At 34.2% G+C, this 17,325-nt stretch overlaps 3 protein-coding genes and 1 pseudogene across 4 annotated transcripts; 2 read left to right on the top strand and 2 right to left on the bottom strand.

Annotated features, from left to right (window-relative positions):
* The window catches only part of LOC104707002, a 9,423-nt pseudogene extending 9,248 nt beyond the window's left edge, over positions 1-175 (top strand).
* On the bottom strand, positions 465-5,062 carry LOC104788495. The gene is made up of 14 exons (XM_010514268.2): positions 5,025-5,062; positions 4,416-4,497; positions 4,021-4,124; positions 3,737-3,863; positions 3,256-3,350; positions 2,809-2,932; positions 2,642-2,722; positions 2,411-2,509; positions 2,171-2,326; positions 2,031-2,085; positions 1,885-1,955; positions 1,642-1,686; positions 1,239-1,406; positions 465-1,155 (listed from the first exon to the last, which is right to left on the bottom strand). The coding sequence occupies exons 1-14, from the start codon at positions 5,060-5,062 to the stop codon at positions 715-717; spliced, it is 1,686 nt and encodes a 561-aa protein (XP_010512570.1). The 3' UTR covers positions 465-714.
* LOC104788434 lies at positions 6,743-12,929 on the bottom strand. 2 transcript variants are annotated; one of them, XM_010514191.2, is made up of 23 exons: positions 12,610-12,929; positions 11,901-12,137; positions 10,779-11,102; positions 10,557-10,658; positions 10,416-10,475; positions 10,101-10,330; positions 9,890-10,013; positions 9,628-9,808; positions 9,518-9,546; positions 9,276-9,424; positions 9,094-9,196; positions 8,868-8,963; positions 8,724-8,770; positions 8,523-8,646; positions 8,370-8,432; positions 8,231-8,290; positions 7,991-8,152; positions 7,838-7,911; positions 7,657-7,750; positions 7,429-7,565; positions 7,268-7,348; positions 7,069-7,174; positions 6,743-6,979 (listed from the first exon to the last, which is right to left on the bottom strand). In XM_010514191.2, exons 2-23 carry the CDS (start codon positions 12,075-12,077, stop codon positions 6,899-6,901), a joined length of 2,604 nt encoding a protein of 867 aa, XP_010512493.1. In that variant the 5' UTR covers positions 12,078-12,137; positions 12,610-12,929; the 3' UTR covers positions 6,743-6,898. The 2 variants fall into 2 exon arrangements, with proteins under 2 accessions (XP_010512493.1, XP_010512500.1); XM_010514198.2 differs by lacking the exons at positions 11,901-12,137; positions 12,610-12,929 and adding an exon at positions 11,670-11,807.
* LOC104788448 (cyanate hydratase-like) lies at positions 15,113-16,663 on the top strand. The gene is made up of 4 exons (XM_010514205.2): positions 15,113-15,429; positions 15,527-15,598; positions 16,194-16,302; positions 16,379-16,663. Exons 1-4 carry the CDS (start codon positions 15,158-15,160, stop codon positions 16,430-16,432), a joined length of 507 nt encoding a protein of 168 aa, XP_010512507.1. The 5' UTR covers positions 15,113-15,157; the 3' UTR covers positions 16,433-16,663.

Genomic DNA, 17,325 nt, shown 5'->3' with positions numbered 1-17,325 from the left:
TTTTTTTGTTAAATTCTGTTTGATTCATTATTTTGATATATTTTTGGTGAAAACAGGGTTTGTGGATTGGTCTGATATGTGGGATGGTTTGCCAATCCTTATGTCTGTTGCTTATGACAATTTTCCGGAGGTGGACAAAGCTGAATGCTGCTACGGTCTGAAAACTCTTAAGTGAGAGTATTATAGGTAGAAGAATGTTATTGTGGACGCTATAAATAACTCATGATCTTCTTCCACACGCTTAGTTAGAACTTTTGAACTTATCTTTGTTAATTTTGGAATGTAAAGCATCACTGTAAACCATCTTTGAACCAACTCCTAACTGGTTTCTTGTCAAACAACCGATTTAAGAAGCCTTGGAATTTCTGAAATAAGTGATCAAGGAAGGATTGTGTTCAAGAAAATACATTATTAAGTTTAACTTTAGAGGAACATTAGTTGAATCATCATGCTTTTTGTAACAAGATAATAAAGTGCTTTTGGAATAAACACAACGTATATCTCTGTTTAAACTGTTCAAAGCCCACAAACGAACACTAACATTTGAATAAAAAATCATATGTAAACATTTGAATAACCAACCAAAGCCAACAACGAAATTAATTATTAACCACCTATCGATCATGACAAACCTTTGAAAAACCCTTCTATTTTTGAATCAATATGTATAGCAACTGACTTGACGCAATTACACAACCAAACACATAACTGGACTTATTTGCTGTTTTTGAAGAAGTTTAGATCCCACCTGCGTATTAACCCATCTAAGACTTTCCCCGGTGCGCTACTACTACGTTCAACTGTCACCGTGGCCTTTGTAACTCCTGACATGTCACTGTTCTCGGTTTCCTTCTGGCTTAAAGAGCCAGGACCAGAAGCGTTTATGGGTCTCGCCAGAGAAGTCGAGGTCTCACTTGGAGGATTGGGCTCGGAAGACGACGGTAGTTGATCCTGGCTACGTGTTGCTGGACTGGAAGCCGAATCAGTCTCTGATTGATTTGCTCGAGTTGAAGTTGATTCTTCCCTGGAAGGAAGGCCTTGAGCTGCTGTTAGAAATGCAGAGCCACCATGAACTCTCGTCTCAGGATGATCTTTCTTCTGTTGACTTTGCACTTCCAAGTCTTTCAATGATTCCATCACCGCTTTCATAAGCATCTGAATAAAGAAATAAGATTATGAGAACATCAACAGAACATAGACATATTAAGAGAGGTTAGAAATCCAGTTTTCAATCTCACCCTTTCTTCTTCCTCTGCATTAGATGGGAAATCCTCCATCTGATACTCCACATATTGATCATTATCTAAAGCCATCCTAAGGTGAGGAGGGTATTGATCGCCATTTGACAAATCAAAGTTTATCATATCAGGAGATGAACTGTCGTGTCCATCATGACTCTCTTTTTCCTGAAACAAAAACATTACGCCACATCAGAAATTTCGACTTTTGTCTCTTTTATTAGTTTTCTTTTCTATATCGCACGATTTAAAGCTGGTCACCGTGGCACTTGTGACTCTACCATTGTTGATTGAATGACCATTATATGATCAAACGACCATATACTTGACATGGTGACTGGTAAAAACATACACACAGCAAAATAAAAGCGGATAAGGAAAGGAGGAGCAACTGATTTTATACCTTAGTTTCTGATGGAGAACCGTTAGATGTGACATTCGATGGAACCTGAAGAAAACAATCAAAAACATCAATATTACAAAGGAGAAAGCTTAATACTGCAACCTATCCTTTTGGGAACTGGGAAGAATATTTCATTTTACTTTAGTCAATTGTGCAAGAGAAAAACTATGAACATTAGCTGTTTTGAGTAATTGTAAAGGACATAAGTACTGAAAAGACCCAGATTACTGGAGAATTACTGACATCTGTGCGACTCATGGGTCGTTTCTTGCGGACTTCACTAATTGCTTCAGAGATGCTACCCGCGGCTAAACCTAAGACAAAAGATGAGCACTTTGAGCACAAATAAAACCTGCCAGAAACTTCAGAGGAAAACCAGTATGACTCACTTTTCTGTACTGAGGATTGTGGAATATTTGTGTCATGCATAGTGCTCCAACTGCCCTGAACATAAAACAAACATCATTATTGACGTTTCTTTAGGCAGAAACAAGTATTTAAACAGTCATATGTCCAATGGTCGCATTACCTTTGCAAAGTATTCATCCAATGGGTCATAAAATGTTGGTCCCACCACCTCTGGAGGTTGAAGGACATTATGGAAAAAAATATTTACCGAATCAAAGTAGAATTGAGGCCTTGGGGAGTTGTGGTCTCCTTCAAATTTGATGATATTTTTGTCACCCTACCATAATCGTAAGGCAGATGTTTATACTGAAGCACATTGAAACTAGTAGAAGATGAACATGCGCCTGAGGAAGTAACTTACTATGTAAGCTTCATATATCCGATCTGAATGATGAGGGCGGATAAAGTCATCATCTAAGGCATGTCCAAATAAAACTGGAACAAAACTAGACTTTGCCACCTGCAGCATGGAATATAAACAATTAAACTTATCCAACTACCAGGATGATCATGACAAAGTAATAAAGCTGTTGTATATATCAGACTTATGAAATCAAGTAGATCAAAGGGATAAACAAGTCGAGAAGACGACCTTAATGGTGTTCAGATCCATTATATCGAACTTTGCTTTTTTCTGAATAGCTCTCCGCATAAACTGTATCGCAAATTTTACCTGAACATACAGTAGAGAAACCTTAATACCATAAAATCTCTTTGCAGTAGACAGAACAAATCAAACCAGAATATAAATGTACTTACAGTAAACTTCGGCAGACGAAACTTATATGTATCTACAAGTTCCATCATCAGATCCACTAAATCGGAGAATGGGCTGTCTAGAATCATTCCTGCAATCGAAGGATCCTCGGCTCCATACATCAAGCTATAACAATAAAACGGGATGATTTAACACAATGCTATCATAGTTTAGCAAGCAGTACAAGTGATTTCCAAGACAAATTTCATATTTCAGAACTTCATTAATCTCTTATACTCGTTCACTCGTGACATGTAATAGATATGGATAATCACCGGAAAGTATCACAGCACCAACTGTACCCACTAAAACTAGTGAAGCTTCACAACATATAAGAGGAACTTCCATTGAGACAGTCTCATACCATTAACTAAAACTTCATACAAGGCAGAGAAATGGATACACTCTTAATAAATTAATAAATTAATAAATTATAGACTGGACCAAACCTAGTAACAGCACCCATTGACCGCCCCCATAGCCCAATCAGAGATATGTTTCCATCCTGCCTCAAAAACTCAACCACAGCCTTCAAATCGTCCTTCTACAAGCACTCACATCAATTTAACGTAAGTAAGAAGAATGATCACTCAGAATTCGGATTTCAGAATAATATATATAGTGACTTTATTGGTGAAGAATTATACAGAGGTGACATGGTCAAAGACCAAAACTACAACCCGACATGAATTCCAGGATTCTCCACTTGTCAATCTAAACATGAACTAGGGTTTCTATAGCCTTTAAATCAAAGGAAATATGTCTTCATCATGATGATAGTAGGGTACCTCTATAGATGCACCATATTGGTTTACATGGGTTTAAAATGAGAATCAATGGAATAAATTTGGACAAACATGTTTACTCCAACTTAACAATATATTCTGAAGAGTAGAAGAGATAAACAAGAATAATTAAAGAAACACGTACTTCGTTCCAGCCTAAGGTGACATGTTCCCCGCCTGAGAGACCCGATCCCGAGAAGTCAAGTGTGAAAACTGTGATGTTTGAAGGCAGCAACACAATTGCGGCTTCACTGCCATCCGCTCTACATCCACTGGAAGACAGAATTGCAGGGCCATTAAGCAATGCAAAGAATCAAGAGGACCAAGAGTAAACCAAAGGAACACGAGATACAAAGTTAAGAAGTACAACTCGAATCAAATTCCTGATAATTTATAGCTCAAAATATCTTCTGTCAAAGGTTCCAGTACCTGTTTCCATGACAGTATATTACACAAGGCAAAGGCTTTCCTTCAGGGCGTTCAACTGGCATATAATGACTACACTGGAGAACATCTCCCCTACTGTTTTTTACCTGCCAAAGACACATCCGAACAACACTCAAGCCAGGACAAGAAAACAAAATAGCAAATGAAAACACTATTCACTAACAAATCAGTTTCTTTTACTATCATGACAGGTTTTTAAAAAAAGTATACACATCTTACTTTCAGTAAATAGATTTTGAGTTTACAAGAGAAAACAATGGTAGGACCTCCATCTATTACTATCGTAGATACATAAAAATCCAGGACAGAGAAGGTTCCACAAAACAAAAAGATTTGATTTTATAAGCTTATAACGAAAAAAATAAATCCTTTAGTACCTCTAAATCCTTTCTCTGATACCATCTACCTTTCATCATGAACTCCTTTTCCAATAAATCATGTTCTGGATCATACTCAGCTCTGCAGCACACATAACATCAAGCCAAAACAACAAACTGAAAATCTTCAGATAGATGTTTACAGCCTCTTAGGTACATTTCAAGTTAAGTAAGTAATCATCCCAAGTCAAAAACCAAAACATAGACAACGTTCTTGAAGATTCAGAATCAGGACCCCCAGTAGAATCTAAAATTAGTATTGACACAAAGAGATCACATTCACATGGGTACCCAAAAAAAAAACAAGAATTTGATTCTTCTTCTAATCAGATAAACTCAAGTGAAGTACACACAAAGTAATGCAAAACAAAAAAACAAAAAAAAAAATTAGGAAGAAGACAAATTTTGCAAGCGGTCCACAAATTTTTTTTTTTTTTTTTTTTTTTTTTTTTCTGCCTATACTCAATTCACAAACTCTAAAATTGAGCGTAAACCTAAAATTTTTATACTTAACGATTGAGAGAATTTGAAAACTCAATCGCGAAGATCGAAAGATTAAAAAAAAAAAAAAACTCGAATTCGTAAATTGGGATAGAGAAGGGTGTTCACCTTGGAGGTCGAATGATGAAGTTAACAAGCTGCTCCATTTATTGAATCACCCAGAGACAGATTAATTTTACAACTCTTTATCTCTCAACAAAAAACAATATAATTCGATAAAATTTAAATAATCAGAATTTCGTTTTTAGGAACCCTAATTTAGAAAGAAAAAGAGAAGATCGAGTTGTTGACGAGAAAAATCAATCAGTGAGGTCGAGAGAGGTTGAAGAAGAGGAAGATACAAAGGGGAAAGAAGAAGGAAGCTACAGAACTGATTTTTTTTTTTTTTTTTTTGGTTTATTAATTTTATTTCGATTTTTTCCATATTTTGTTTTCGGTTAGTATTTAAAATTGGTAAGTTACCTACATTTTTGCCACTTTATGAAAGCTATATCTTAACATTTTTTATTTATTTAGTACATTTTTTAAAAAAAATAATATATATATTTTGAGTTTATTTTGGTAATACTTATTAATTAAGCTAATTTTGTTTGATGTATAAATAATCTTTTGATCACAAAAATGTAATTTAATCTGGATTGATTTAGCAACCGGAAATAAACATGGGAGATTTAACACACTTTCTATATAAATTCTTTCATTTTTTACACTTTATACCATTGAAACACTTTTTCAATGAGAGATTTACAAAATGACACACTTTCTATATAACTTCTTTCATTTTAGACATTTTTTATGTTATTAGAGTCTTTTTCTATTATTCACCATTTTTGTGACAGTTACATTATTGTTAATAAAGTTCTAGTTAGAGAATAGACATAGAAAAAATGTTCAAATATTATAAAGTGTTAAATGATAAATATTTTTTAAAATAGTGTATTCGAGTGGAGATATTTCAATATGTAGATTTTTTCGATATTATGTAATTAATTTTTTTATTTCTTTTTACAGCATAATTAAAATATTTAATCTTTGCAAATGTATATAATTTGACGCGTATTACTTTAAAAATAATGGATTTAAATTGTTTTAACTTTGGTGAATCATAACAAATATTGTTGAGGCAAAAATTTCACCTATAATTTTTATACATTTCTTTTAAATTTATTAAATATGTATTATTACCAACAGCGATGATATATCTGTATTATATATAATTATTAATTGTATACAATTTTTACCAAATATATTAAATAAACCCATCTGTAGTACTCAATATCAATGAGTCAATGCAATGAAAACTCACAAATAGTCACAATCAGCACACCATCTTCTTCTACACGACCGTCATATTCGTAAAATGTAACTTTGATCTCAACAAGTTAGAGGTGGCCAGTTAACACTTTGACCACCATGTTTAACAAAATGCTGGGTTTTAGCAAAAGTTATCTCATGCTTATTCACCATTGGAAATTTGGAAGCATAAGCAAAAACACTACTAGCCGCAATGGATCAGAGAGTTCGGTTAGTTTTGAAGGAGATTGTACAGTTCATCAATGAGTCAACAAAATATAATTAAAGATTTTAATTATATCTAACTATGGGTTTGTTGTTGATTACTGCTGTCAGCGACTATCAACACAAATAAAATTATTATCTACATTTTTTAGGTGAACTATTATAGAGTTGATTAAATACTACTATATTAAAAGTTTCCAGTCACATAGTTGACAAAGACTAGATCAGGATTGGCATTTTGATCAGGACAATACAAGATTGTTATACATGCAGTGTATCAATTGGTTAAAGCTTCCACAAGTGTGTTGTTCAACAAGTAAATGATAATCACTTTTTTTTATTTAACAAAACTTTCACAATTAGCACACCCATCCAAATAAATAAATAATCATACTGTTATCTCAGCTCATCAAAATATTGTATAGATCGAAAAATATAAGCAACCAAATGTTGTTTGGTGCCTCTCAGGTGATACAATAAGCAGAAGGGAATCCTTGGTATGAATCCGCGAATGCAGCTACGTTCCCTGGACGTGAGAACACCAACTGCATTTGTGTATTGTGTCAAAAAGGTTATTCACAATCTCACTGTGGATTAATTGCAAGAAACTAAAGTCTAAGTTTAATGCAATTACCTGGTAGTTTCCAAGAGTAAGAGTCTTGAAACCAGCTGCGCAATAATCGAAATAGTATTCCCATGTCCTTATGAATTTATCATCAATTCCAAGAGCCATGATTTGTCTGTGCACAAAGATAGTTTCTTTTTATGTGAGTAAAAACATGATGAAGCCAGAAGATAAAGCAGAGGAAATGTTTTTGAGAAATTTGTCTTACTTCTGTCTCTCCAAGAAGTTCTTCCTCCACAATCTTAAAGTTTGGTAGTAATGAATCCCAATGTTCTCAACATGTTCAATGCTGTATTTGTTTTTTAGATTTAGATTGATTCAACAAAGAGATTGTGGTGGAGGAAAAAAAAACAGGAGAAACATGTTTACCATAGCCTAGAAGAAGAAGACATAGCTGAAGTAACTCTGGCTAAAGAAGGAAGACAGCCACCGGGGAATATGTATTCTTTTATGAAATCTGAACTTAGTCTGTACTCATTGTATCGCTCTTCGGGTATCGATATGAACTGTTATGGTCAAAACGTTATAAAAACGATCAAATGGTTATGAAAACATTTGAGAAATGTCCTTTCAAGAGAAATGAGCAAGAACTATGACCTGCAAGACGATTAAGCCGTTTTCTGCTAGCGCGGCTTCACATCGACTGAAAAACATCTCCATGAACTCATGGCCAACCGCTTCTAGCATCTCGCTGACATGTTCAAAAATGTTATGTCATAAGAAAATTTAATTACGTACTTCTATTACCAGAGGGAAAAAGTGCGTTTTTTTTTCTTACCAAGATATGATTCTGTCATATTTTTGGACATCAGATAGTTGGCGATAATCACATAGTTCAAACTTAATACTATCCTGAAATTTCAGAAGTTGTATGAGTCATTCATATCTTAAGAGGATCAGAAGTCAGATCAAGAGATGGATTCTACGAAACCTGAAGTCCAGCTACTTTCACTTTTTCTTCTGCATACTTAAGCTGTTCAATAGATAGTGTAATGCCAGTGTATTTGCATCCAGTTCTTTTCACAACTTCTATGGCCAAAGTTCCCCATCCACATCCAATCTCCAAAACCTCATGGTTCTTCTCTATTCTCGCCTGAAATGTCCCCCTTCGGTTATTCAAGAACAGAGGAAATTTCAGAGGTCCTTGTTTCAAATCAAGAAAATGCTTTACCTTGTCTATCAGAAGAGATATTTTCCTCATCTGTGCAGTTTTAAGATCCTCATCGTCTGACTATAAACGCGATAATGTCAAAAAGGTTGTCAGAATGATAGTAAAGTAAGACAAATCATGGAAGTTCTTTATAAGTCACCTTGAATACTGCAGAGGAGTAAGTCATGGTATCATCCAAGAAGAAACCGAAAAGCTCATTGCTCTGTGAATAAACCCAACAGAGAATTTAGTAATAAACTCAAAGCCAAAAAAGGAAGAAACGTTCATGGAGGTGGAGATTCAGGCTACATACAAGGTCATAGTGACGAGAAATGTTTCTACGAGCTTGTGTTAATGTGTTCTGCCTAGAGACATGCTTTAAAAAATACTTTGCAGAAGCTACACCGGCAGTTAGAAACATCGGTGTCCACCATCCCCTGCAAGAGAGTGATAGCTTAGGAGTGAAAGCTTAGGAGATAAAGCTTGCAGGCAAATCAAAATTCAAATCTTTTACCTTTTCTTCGTAAGATTTGATTTCGTATCTCTGTTAGCAATGAGAATCTGCAGAAAGTTTAATAAATTTAGCAGATAAACATTAGAAAATAATAACTCGCAAACTAAAGCATGTATGCTACTACAAGTGTATTACAATATGTACCATAATCAGATTCAAAAGTCCTGAGTCTTTATCTACGAAAGAGAAATCTCCATTAATATAAGCATCTGCAAGTCCTAAATCCGCTTGTGTCATAACCTAAAAGACGAAACACAAGAATCAAGAAATCAAGAAATCGAGAATCAAGAATCAAGAACCAGGTTCATGAACTATGATATAATGGAAAAGGCTATTCAAACATTTTTCATTGTCATATTTGTATATGTACCTTCCAGTAAAATTGAGGACTGTGAATCTTGAGGACAGATTTCAACGGAAAAGTAGAATCTTTCCCTCCGAATGTGAACATAGTTCCTCCTTCTTCAAGTATTCTGTTAAGTTCATAGCAAGTATTAACGTAACAATTTAACATAATATTATCTAAAATTGAGGAGATAAGATGAGCCTCACGTTACACAACCAGTCGATATGAATTGTCCCATAAACCTAGTAACGAAAAGCCGAGCCCCTGTTTCTGTCAAGGAAGGGACCATATGCCGCGGATTGTTCAGAAGAGCCGTTTCTTTCCCTAGCAAACCTCGTGCAGCTGCCATACCAGCCTGAATAAGACAATTCATAAGACTGTTAGTTATTACAATATGCAATGTGTAGTATAGGAAAGGAGCTTTGATTATATATAATTTGATCCTTGCCTTTAGTCCATCTTCATGGAAACCATAGCCTGAAAGGTAAAATTCAGCTAAAGATTAGACAATGAAAAAACGGATTTATATCTTTTAGGTTTTCAATATATATGGTTTACCCTGATATGCACCACAGAACCATAGGTTACGTTTTCCCTGAATCTTGTGAAGCTCTTGTGAAGCTGTCCAAGCTGAAACTGAAGGTACAGGGTGACCAGTAGTCCATTTGAGCAATGCTTTCTTTGGGGGATGGTCTGGGTTAAGTGTTACAAAAAATGGTTCACATTTCTCGCCAAGGTTCTGCACCAATAGATCTCATCTAGATTTAGCTTCAAGTCATTGCTTTCTTGTTTAAACGTATGTAGAGATTGTTTTGTATACCTGAAGTATATTGAGCCAGTATGTTACACATACTTTCTTTTCCGTACTTCCTAAGAAGTTCCACGAGCTCCAAGCTGCTTGGTTCCGTGGCATCAAATCAATGTCGTGATGGAGATATATATCGCTGCAATCGATGACAAACTGTTGTTAATGAATTCCTTCACTAATTTTTTTATAGAAGAAGATAAATAAAGGTGTGAATTTTGTGAACCTGTAAACGTATCGGAAAGCACCAAGAACTCTAGTTTCATCAAATGTGACTTCTTCACCAAGCAATCTCAGAGCATCTGGGGCATGCATAGCCAATATGCACCTATCGAATACTTCCTCAGATCCATCTCCACTTGTAACAGTAACACTACCATTTTCGGATGTCGAAACAGATTTTACATCGCAGCTTGTTCTGATCTTGCATCCTAGTCGCTCCAATTCTGCCCTAACCTGATCCGTAGGTAGAAAGTTAGGTTCAAATGAATATATGCCTAAAACACAACCATAAGTACACATCATTGAATTAGTTTGGAACCTTTGCGACATAAGTCTGAGAACGTCCTGCAACAGTTAGCCACTGTGGCCTCCCGAAGATCTGAAAAATGATTAAATTAAGCTAAGTTAACCAAGAAAATAAAAAAAAGAAAAGGAGAAAGATGTGAGAAGAGTAATGAACCTGAAGAAGGTGGTGGTTGCAGCAAAACGAAAGAACAGAGTAAGCCGAGAAGTTTAAGACACCATCTGATGGGCACGACCATATAGAACCACATATCGGAACCTACTCCACATACATATATATATATATATATATATATATATATTCAAGGTTACTCCTAGTCCAAGAAAACTTCATATAACATCTTGACTACTTATCCATTATAAAGATCAAGAATCTCACCAAATAAGCTTGCTGAAATAACTCAGAGTATCCACGAGCATTGAGGAATTCTCCCAAGGTTTCATTTCGATCAATATCGGGGTTACCCTCGAGCTCCTTGATATATTTTAAAACATCTTCTTTAAATTTAACAATTTCTCTAATCATTCGCCAGAAATACGGATTTAAAACGTTCTTTTTCTGAGCAAATAATCCAGAGACACCATTACGGCTTCCCCATTCGCAACCTTTGCCATTGTCAAGGCTCACCGCGAAAGACATGTCTGAAACCTCCATGTCTACTCCAAGTTTCTCAAAGAACTCCATCATGTTTGGATATGTAACCTATCAACATATTCAATGTATTGATCAATATCCAAAAAGGTCTAGCAATGAACATTTGAAGATATGGATATGTTCTTACATTTAATTTTCATAACAATTGATTTGAGACTAATTTAGACAAGATGCTGTAGCTCAACAGTGTACACAATCCGACAAGTTTTAAAAATTTACCAAAAACTAATAAATTAACACAAATCAAATATTATTTCGCAAGTTTGAAAAGTCATAAGATGTTAATTAGTCATCCTATCTATGTCATGTCATGTACTCAAGTCATAATATAAAAAAAAAGATTCATAAATTTCACAGTCGTACAAGAAATTTAAAACCATCATATCAATCAAAATTCGTAGTTGGTCTTTATTTGAACACAATGTAGGGTCGGGAATTGTACGAGAACAGTTACTGTCTACAAATACGTACGTTTGACATTTCTCTAACAACAATACGTACGTTTGACTAATTGACTTAATTGACTAATTGATGTGATTCCAAGTTCTTGGTACCCAAAAGTTTAGAAAGCAAATTAAAACATAAATTTGACAAACTGAAGAAAAAGAAACGTACAGTGAACCAAAAAACACAACACCAGAGGTATGGTCCATAACTCCATTTGTGTGGACCAGTGGACACATAAAGACAAAAAAGCCTCAATGATCATCACATCTTTCACGAAGATAAAGTAAATTCTAGAAAATATATAACTTTTTATTTTTATATTTTTTTTTTGGGCAAAAAACTTTTGAGTTCTAAGAAAAAATTAAAATAAAAATGAGCGAAAGGGAAAGGGATACGTACACGATTAAAGACCATGAAACCAAGGTCCAAGTCAACACCATCGAAACGCACCGTTCGAGCATGACCTCCCAATGACTCTTCTTTCTCGTACAACACAACCTCTTCGACTCCTTGATTCGCAAGTACGTAGGCACTTCCTAATCCACTTATCCCACTCCCTATCACCGCCACTTTCATTTTTTTTTTTTTATCTCTTTCGTAATTTTTGTTAAAGAGAAATTTTCAATTTTGTAGTCCCTGCATTGTAGACAAATAAGTTGCATTTTGACCAGATACATCGGATTAAATTCTCAACCGATTACGCAAAAAAAATAATAAAATAAAGAGATTTTTTACTATACAAAGTTCCGTATATTACAACCTAGATATTTTTGATATTTGTAATGTGTGTAAATGCAAAATGCATTAAAGATGAGTACAATGGTAGTAGACTCGTATTTATTACTGACCACTCTTTCTTCTACCTTCTCATAAAACCAAGAATGCATAGTTATTTAATTTGGTATCACTATATGCTGCATTGAAGATGAGAATCAATGGTAGAAGACTCGAATCCCTACAGTGACTATTCTTCTCTTCTACCTTCCCCCTCTAATAAAACCAAGATTTATTAATTTATTTCGGATTCTATTTCATATATGTATATATGCATAAACACCAATGAACAAATCTATCATAAGAAGAAGAGAAATGTAGAGAATACTATTACCTCTTGTTAGTTTGGAACACAATGGGATTTGGATCTGGAAATGGGAATTGGATTCAGAGTTGGCTGGAATGAGTCTAGCTAGCGAGATACGCTCATTCCCGGATATCTTGGAATTCTAAAACTGAAAAATTTTGGTTTATTAGTTTTAACCTTTTCTTGTTTTTCAGAAAGCAAAAAAAAAAATGAAGAAAAATTTGGAGTGGGGGAATGAAGGAGGAGGATTGAAGAGTAAACGACACTATTGGATGAGAGTGTAAAATGAAACACTTGTGCTGAGGAGATAAGCCCAGCCAGCCAGCCACATTGTATTTTGTGTTTATATGGCAAAGATATATATATAGAGGCCACAAGTTAAAAGCTGCTTTTGGCTCGTTTCCAATGTACTCGACGTTTGCGTTTCTCTAATTATCCGTTTTTCTACTTTTTTTACTCGGTGTCATTTTGACATAATACAAGAAAACTACTGTATCTAATTTTTTTTTACCCTTTACAAATACACTCAAATTTTTTTCTGATTAATAAACTCAAATAATAGGAATAAAAAGAAAATTTCATCTTTAAAACTGCATTGACTTGTGGAAAATTAGTAAATTACATTACATTTTTTGGCTATAAAAGATATTCCTAATTCAGAAATGGAAAATATAAAAATTAGTCAAGATTTGTTTTAATTCCGGCTTACTATTTTCACACACTGACACACACATGTTAGTTGCATTGCATGGTCATGGAAGATTCTACTTTTAGATTAGGCCAATTCCAACTTTGCAAGAATATTAAACATTGAAAGTTGAGTTCTCTAATATAAAATTAAGGACCATATGCTATTTTAAGACGTGGACTTATTGTAGACCCAACATTTATCCAACGGGTAAAATCTTCCCACGTCACCTAATTTCTCAAATGATATTGCAAATTAAGTCGTTGACAAATAAATAATTACATACACCCACTTATTATATCAACTTAAAATTTTATTGAGGTTCATGACAATAATAATGAATCTATTTCTATTTCAATAATGATAAACGGTTATATTTTCATTAGTAAATGAAAAAGATGGACAGATAAAAATTGGATATAAAAGTTGGCTCGTGGGCAGTTAGCGGTGGGGTAGTGGATTCCGCGGGACGGATTGTCATATAAAAATATTAATTATAATATTAGCTATGGGATTAAAAAAATCGTTTTTAGATTTTTTTTATGTCCGATTGAATCAATCAACCGAGCATATCTAAAATATTTAGGGGTCTATATTAGTTTATTGATTTATATATACAAATTAGATTTTTTTAAAGATTATTGGTTTTGAAATCAAAGATATAGGAATTTTGAATTAACATGTTTTACTCACATATTTAGCATAAAACAAGAATTTAAACAAGGCTACCAACCAGAACCATGTAATATGGGGAGAGAATGATGAATGCGAAAGGTTTCTGTTAATATAATCAGTTATTTTGTCTACACCAGTTCTTTTTAAAATCCATCGAAATCACACATATAGAGGTGAGATTTTATATTAATCCTTATTTACCGAGGCTGCAAAGCTCGGAGACGAAGTGAACATGTCCTTTGTCATGCTTTGGTCTTCTTCAAGTGCAGCGAGAGTGGAGAGATGTCTCACTAAATCAAACATAAAACTTTCGACTGACCCAAGATTTATTCAACGGGTAACATTTTTCCACGATAAAAAAAAAAAACATTTTTCCACGTCACCTAATTCTCAGATGATAATTTCAAATTCAGTCGTTGACAAAATAAATAAATACATACAGCCACTTATTATAACAACTTCAAATTTTATTATGGTTGATGACAATAATAATGAATTTATTTCTATTTAGATAATAACAAATATTGTTAAGCTGTGTAAATTAGTAAATGAAAAAATGGACTGATAGAAATTGGGTATAAAGTCATTGAGTGGGTTAATTAATTGTAAAATTAGGTATGGGATAAAAAAAGGGAAAAAACCAGAAAAACCGCTATTTATTTTTAATTTGGACGTTTAACCTTGTGTTTTTTTATTGGAAGAAAAATACTTGATTTATTTAAATTTGTCATAAAAAATATTCATTTATATAAGTGTTAGTAGATTCATACTTACGAATTAACGGACGTTTATAAGCATGACAGAATCATGTAAATTTAAAACAAAGTACTCAAACATTGTACCATCAGACCACAACAATAAACGTCTGTTAATCCGTAAGTATGATTCTACTAACATTTACATAAACGAATATTTTTTATGGCAAATTTAAATAGACCAGGTATTTTTCTTCCAATAAAAAAACACGAGGTATTAAACGTTTAAATTAAAAATAGATGGCGATTCTTTCGGGTTTTTTCCCGATAAAAAAAATTAACCGATCCCACCAAAAAAAAAAAAATAATAAACCGATTTGTCCAAACCAAATCGAACCAAAATTTGGGGAAATTGGTTTGGATTCGGTTATTAAGCTAAATAACATTAATGTTGGGTTGTTTGAGTCGAAGAGAAAAAAAAAAAAGAAAAAAAAAAGTGATTGGATTAGTCAAAAAAATGGAAGCGGCGAAGAAACAGAGTGTTACAGATAAGCTTCTCGCCGTGAAAGCAGCTTCCGGCAAGACTTATACTCAATTAGCGGAGGAGACTAGTCTCACCAACGTCTACGTAGCTCAGCTTCTCCGTCGTCAAGCCCAGCTCAAACCCGATACAGTCCAGAAGCTCAAGGAAGCTTTACCATCTCTGACTGATGACCTCATCGGAGATATGATGTCTCCGCCGTGGAGATCCTATGATCCTAATCTCTTTCAAGAACCAACCATCTACAGGTTTGCTCTTTAAATTTTACATCTTTTTCTTTTTTGGGATTAGTTTTTTGATTTTTTTTTGTTTTTTTTTTTTTTGGGTTTTGATTTTTTGATTTAGGTTGAATGAAGCAGTGATGCATTTTGGTGAGAGTATTAAGGAGATTATCAATGAAGATTTTGGTGACGGCATGTAAGTTTCTATCTTCTTTAGTATGTACAAGTAGGTCTTGAATCGTTGCTTAATTAAAGAACCATTGTTTAGTAGTAGAACCCTTTGTGCTCCATTTGTGTTATATGTTGAGATGATTGAATTGAATTGATTTATCGGCATGTATGTATATGTTCTTTGTAAATTTTTGAGTTTTGATCTTGGCTTGAAGGGTCATTTTTTGTAGTTACCTTTGTGCTTGTTCATATGTTGAGTGGATTGAACGGAAAGATTCTTAATTTATTTGACTGGTGTGTTCACTTCTGTAGAGTTATGATCACATAGAACCTTGTACATGTATGAACTTTACTTTATTTAACACTTTGTAGCTGAATTAGCACGCACTGAAATGGGTATTGCTTTAAGGAGAAGCTAGAAATGTCGACAATATTATTAGTTTTGTCGCAGAACATGTTGAAAAAGGATATATTGGGATTCCTCTTTGTGTGTGAGATGCGATTGATTCCTTCCTAGTTGGCTTTTGTGTTGGCCAAATTTTGTATGTGAGAGTGATCTATCTATATTTTCATGCCTATTGATGTTGAGTCGCTGTTACTTTGTGTGTGTATTTGTTTAGCATGTCGGCGATAGATTTCTATTGCTCTGTGGACAAAGTTAAGGGAGTGGATGGTAATAATCGTGTGGTCGTGACACTTGATGGGAAGTATCTTTCACATTCCGAACAGGTTAATGTTGCATTTATAATGCTTATTTCAATATAAGTATTCAGAATGTGTGAATGATTTGGGATTATTGTTGCAGAGGACGGAGAATATGGTTTCAAGGCTTAATCTCAAGGGAAGTACAAGCGAATGATATAAATGTAAAGAAGCCTTTAAGCATTGTCAGTTATATCATTGTAATGCGTATGGTGTTTGTTTATATGTTGTATTCTATAGCCTCCAGGTTAAAGCTGTTTCAGGTTGAATAACAGGGCATTAATAAAAACAAGAAAACATTTCTATCTTTGTCTTAAACATTGTAATCAAGTTCTGACTAATGCTTGATATCGATTGAATAAAGTTTCTGGCAGTCTTATGAAGCCGAGATGTAACCATGTCAGTATTAGAAATTGTTAAGAGATACACACATGAAGATCGATTTATTTATAACAAAAGTATACAACATAATCAATTGCTAAAATATTCGATGATTAACTATAATGATGACGATCACATAAAAAAAAATTCGGAATAAAGGAGAGATTGAAAAACCAACAGTTTGTTAAGCACGCACGTTAAAGGAGATGAGAATTGTAGAGAAGAAGATGAAGCGACCAGATATGTGTCGCCCATTGAGAGATATACAAATTAGCAAGGTTTAAAGAATAACTGAAACGGTGAAACAATGAAATCAAATAATTTTTTTTGAACCGTGACCCTGCCGGTTCGACGGGTCTACCGGGTCGCGGGTTTATAGCCGTTTATTTTGGGTTTTTTTGTTTACCGGTTAGAAGCAGTAGACCCAAACTGGGGAAGTATCCAGGTCACGGTTCGACCGGTGGGACCGTCCTCTCATAGTAGTAAACTGCTTCTAACCTTAACGAGTAACTAGTTGAAGTTAATTTGTTCAAAGTTAGGCAAACGTTATGTTTGTCAAATCGTAAACAATCATAAATTCGTAATCACTCATCGATTTGGTCACCTAAATGTAAAAGTCCTAGTATTCCACTATCCTTTTACTATAGTGAAAACAAGAGAAACTCATGA

Source organism: Camelina sativa, chromosome 1, assembly GCF_000633955.1.
Source record: "Camelina sativa cultivar DH55 chromosome 1, Cs, whole genome shotgun sequence".
Lineage (NCBI taxonomy): Eukaryota > Viridiplantae > Streptophyta > Magnoliopsida > Brassicales > Brassicaceae > Camelina > Camelina sativa.
This window is presented reverse-complemented; position numbering and strand designations above follow the sequence as displayed.

Bases quoted from the DNA above. Each gene is read 5' to 3' on its own strand.
- LOC104788495 (XM_010514268.2), bottom strand. From the start codon at position 5,062: ATGGAGCAGCTTGTTAACTTCATCATTCGACCTCCAAG. The intron at 1,687-1,884 runs GTCAGTAATTCT...TGTTTTCTTCAG, and splicing joins GACCCATGAGTCGCACAGAT to GTTCCATCGAATGTCACATC. The intron at 1,407-1,641 runs GTATAAAATCAG...TTTTTGTTTCAG, and splicing joins GTTCTCCATCAGAAACTAAG to GAAAAAGAGAGTCATGATGG.
- LOC104788448 (XM_010514205.2), top strand. From the start codon at position 15,158: ATGGAAGCGGCGAAGAAACAGAGTGTTACAGATAAGCTTCTCGCCGTG. The intron at 15,599-16,193 runs GTAAGTTTCTAT...GTATTTGTTTAG, and splicing joins GAAGATTTTGGTGACGGCAT to CATGTCGGCGATAGATTTCT. The intron at 16,303-16,378 runs GTTAATGTTGCA...TTATTGTTGCAG, and splicing joins ATCTTTCACATTCCGAACAG to AGGACGGAGAATATGGTTTC.
- LOC104788434 (XM_010514191.2), bottom strand. From the start codon at position 12,077: ATGAAAGTGGCGGTGATAGGGAGTGGGATAAGTGGATTAGGAAGTGCC. The intron at 10,476-10,556 runs GTTCATTACTCT...ATCATTTTTCAG, and splicing joins GCAACCACCACCTTCTTCAG to ATCTTCGGGAGGCCACAGTG. The intron at 9,547-9,627 runs GTAAACCATATA...TTTACCTTTCAG, and splicing joins GTTCTGTGGTGCATATCAGG to GCTATGGTTTCCATGAAGAT.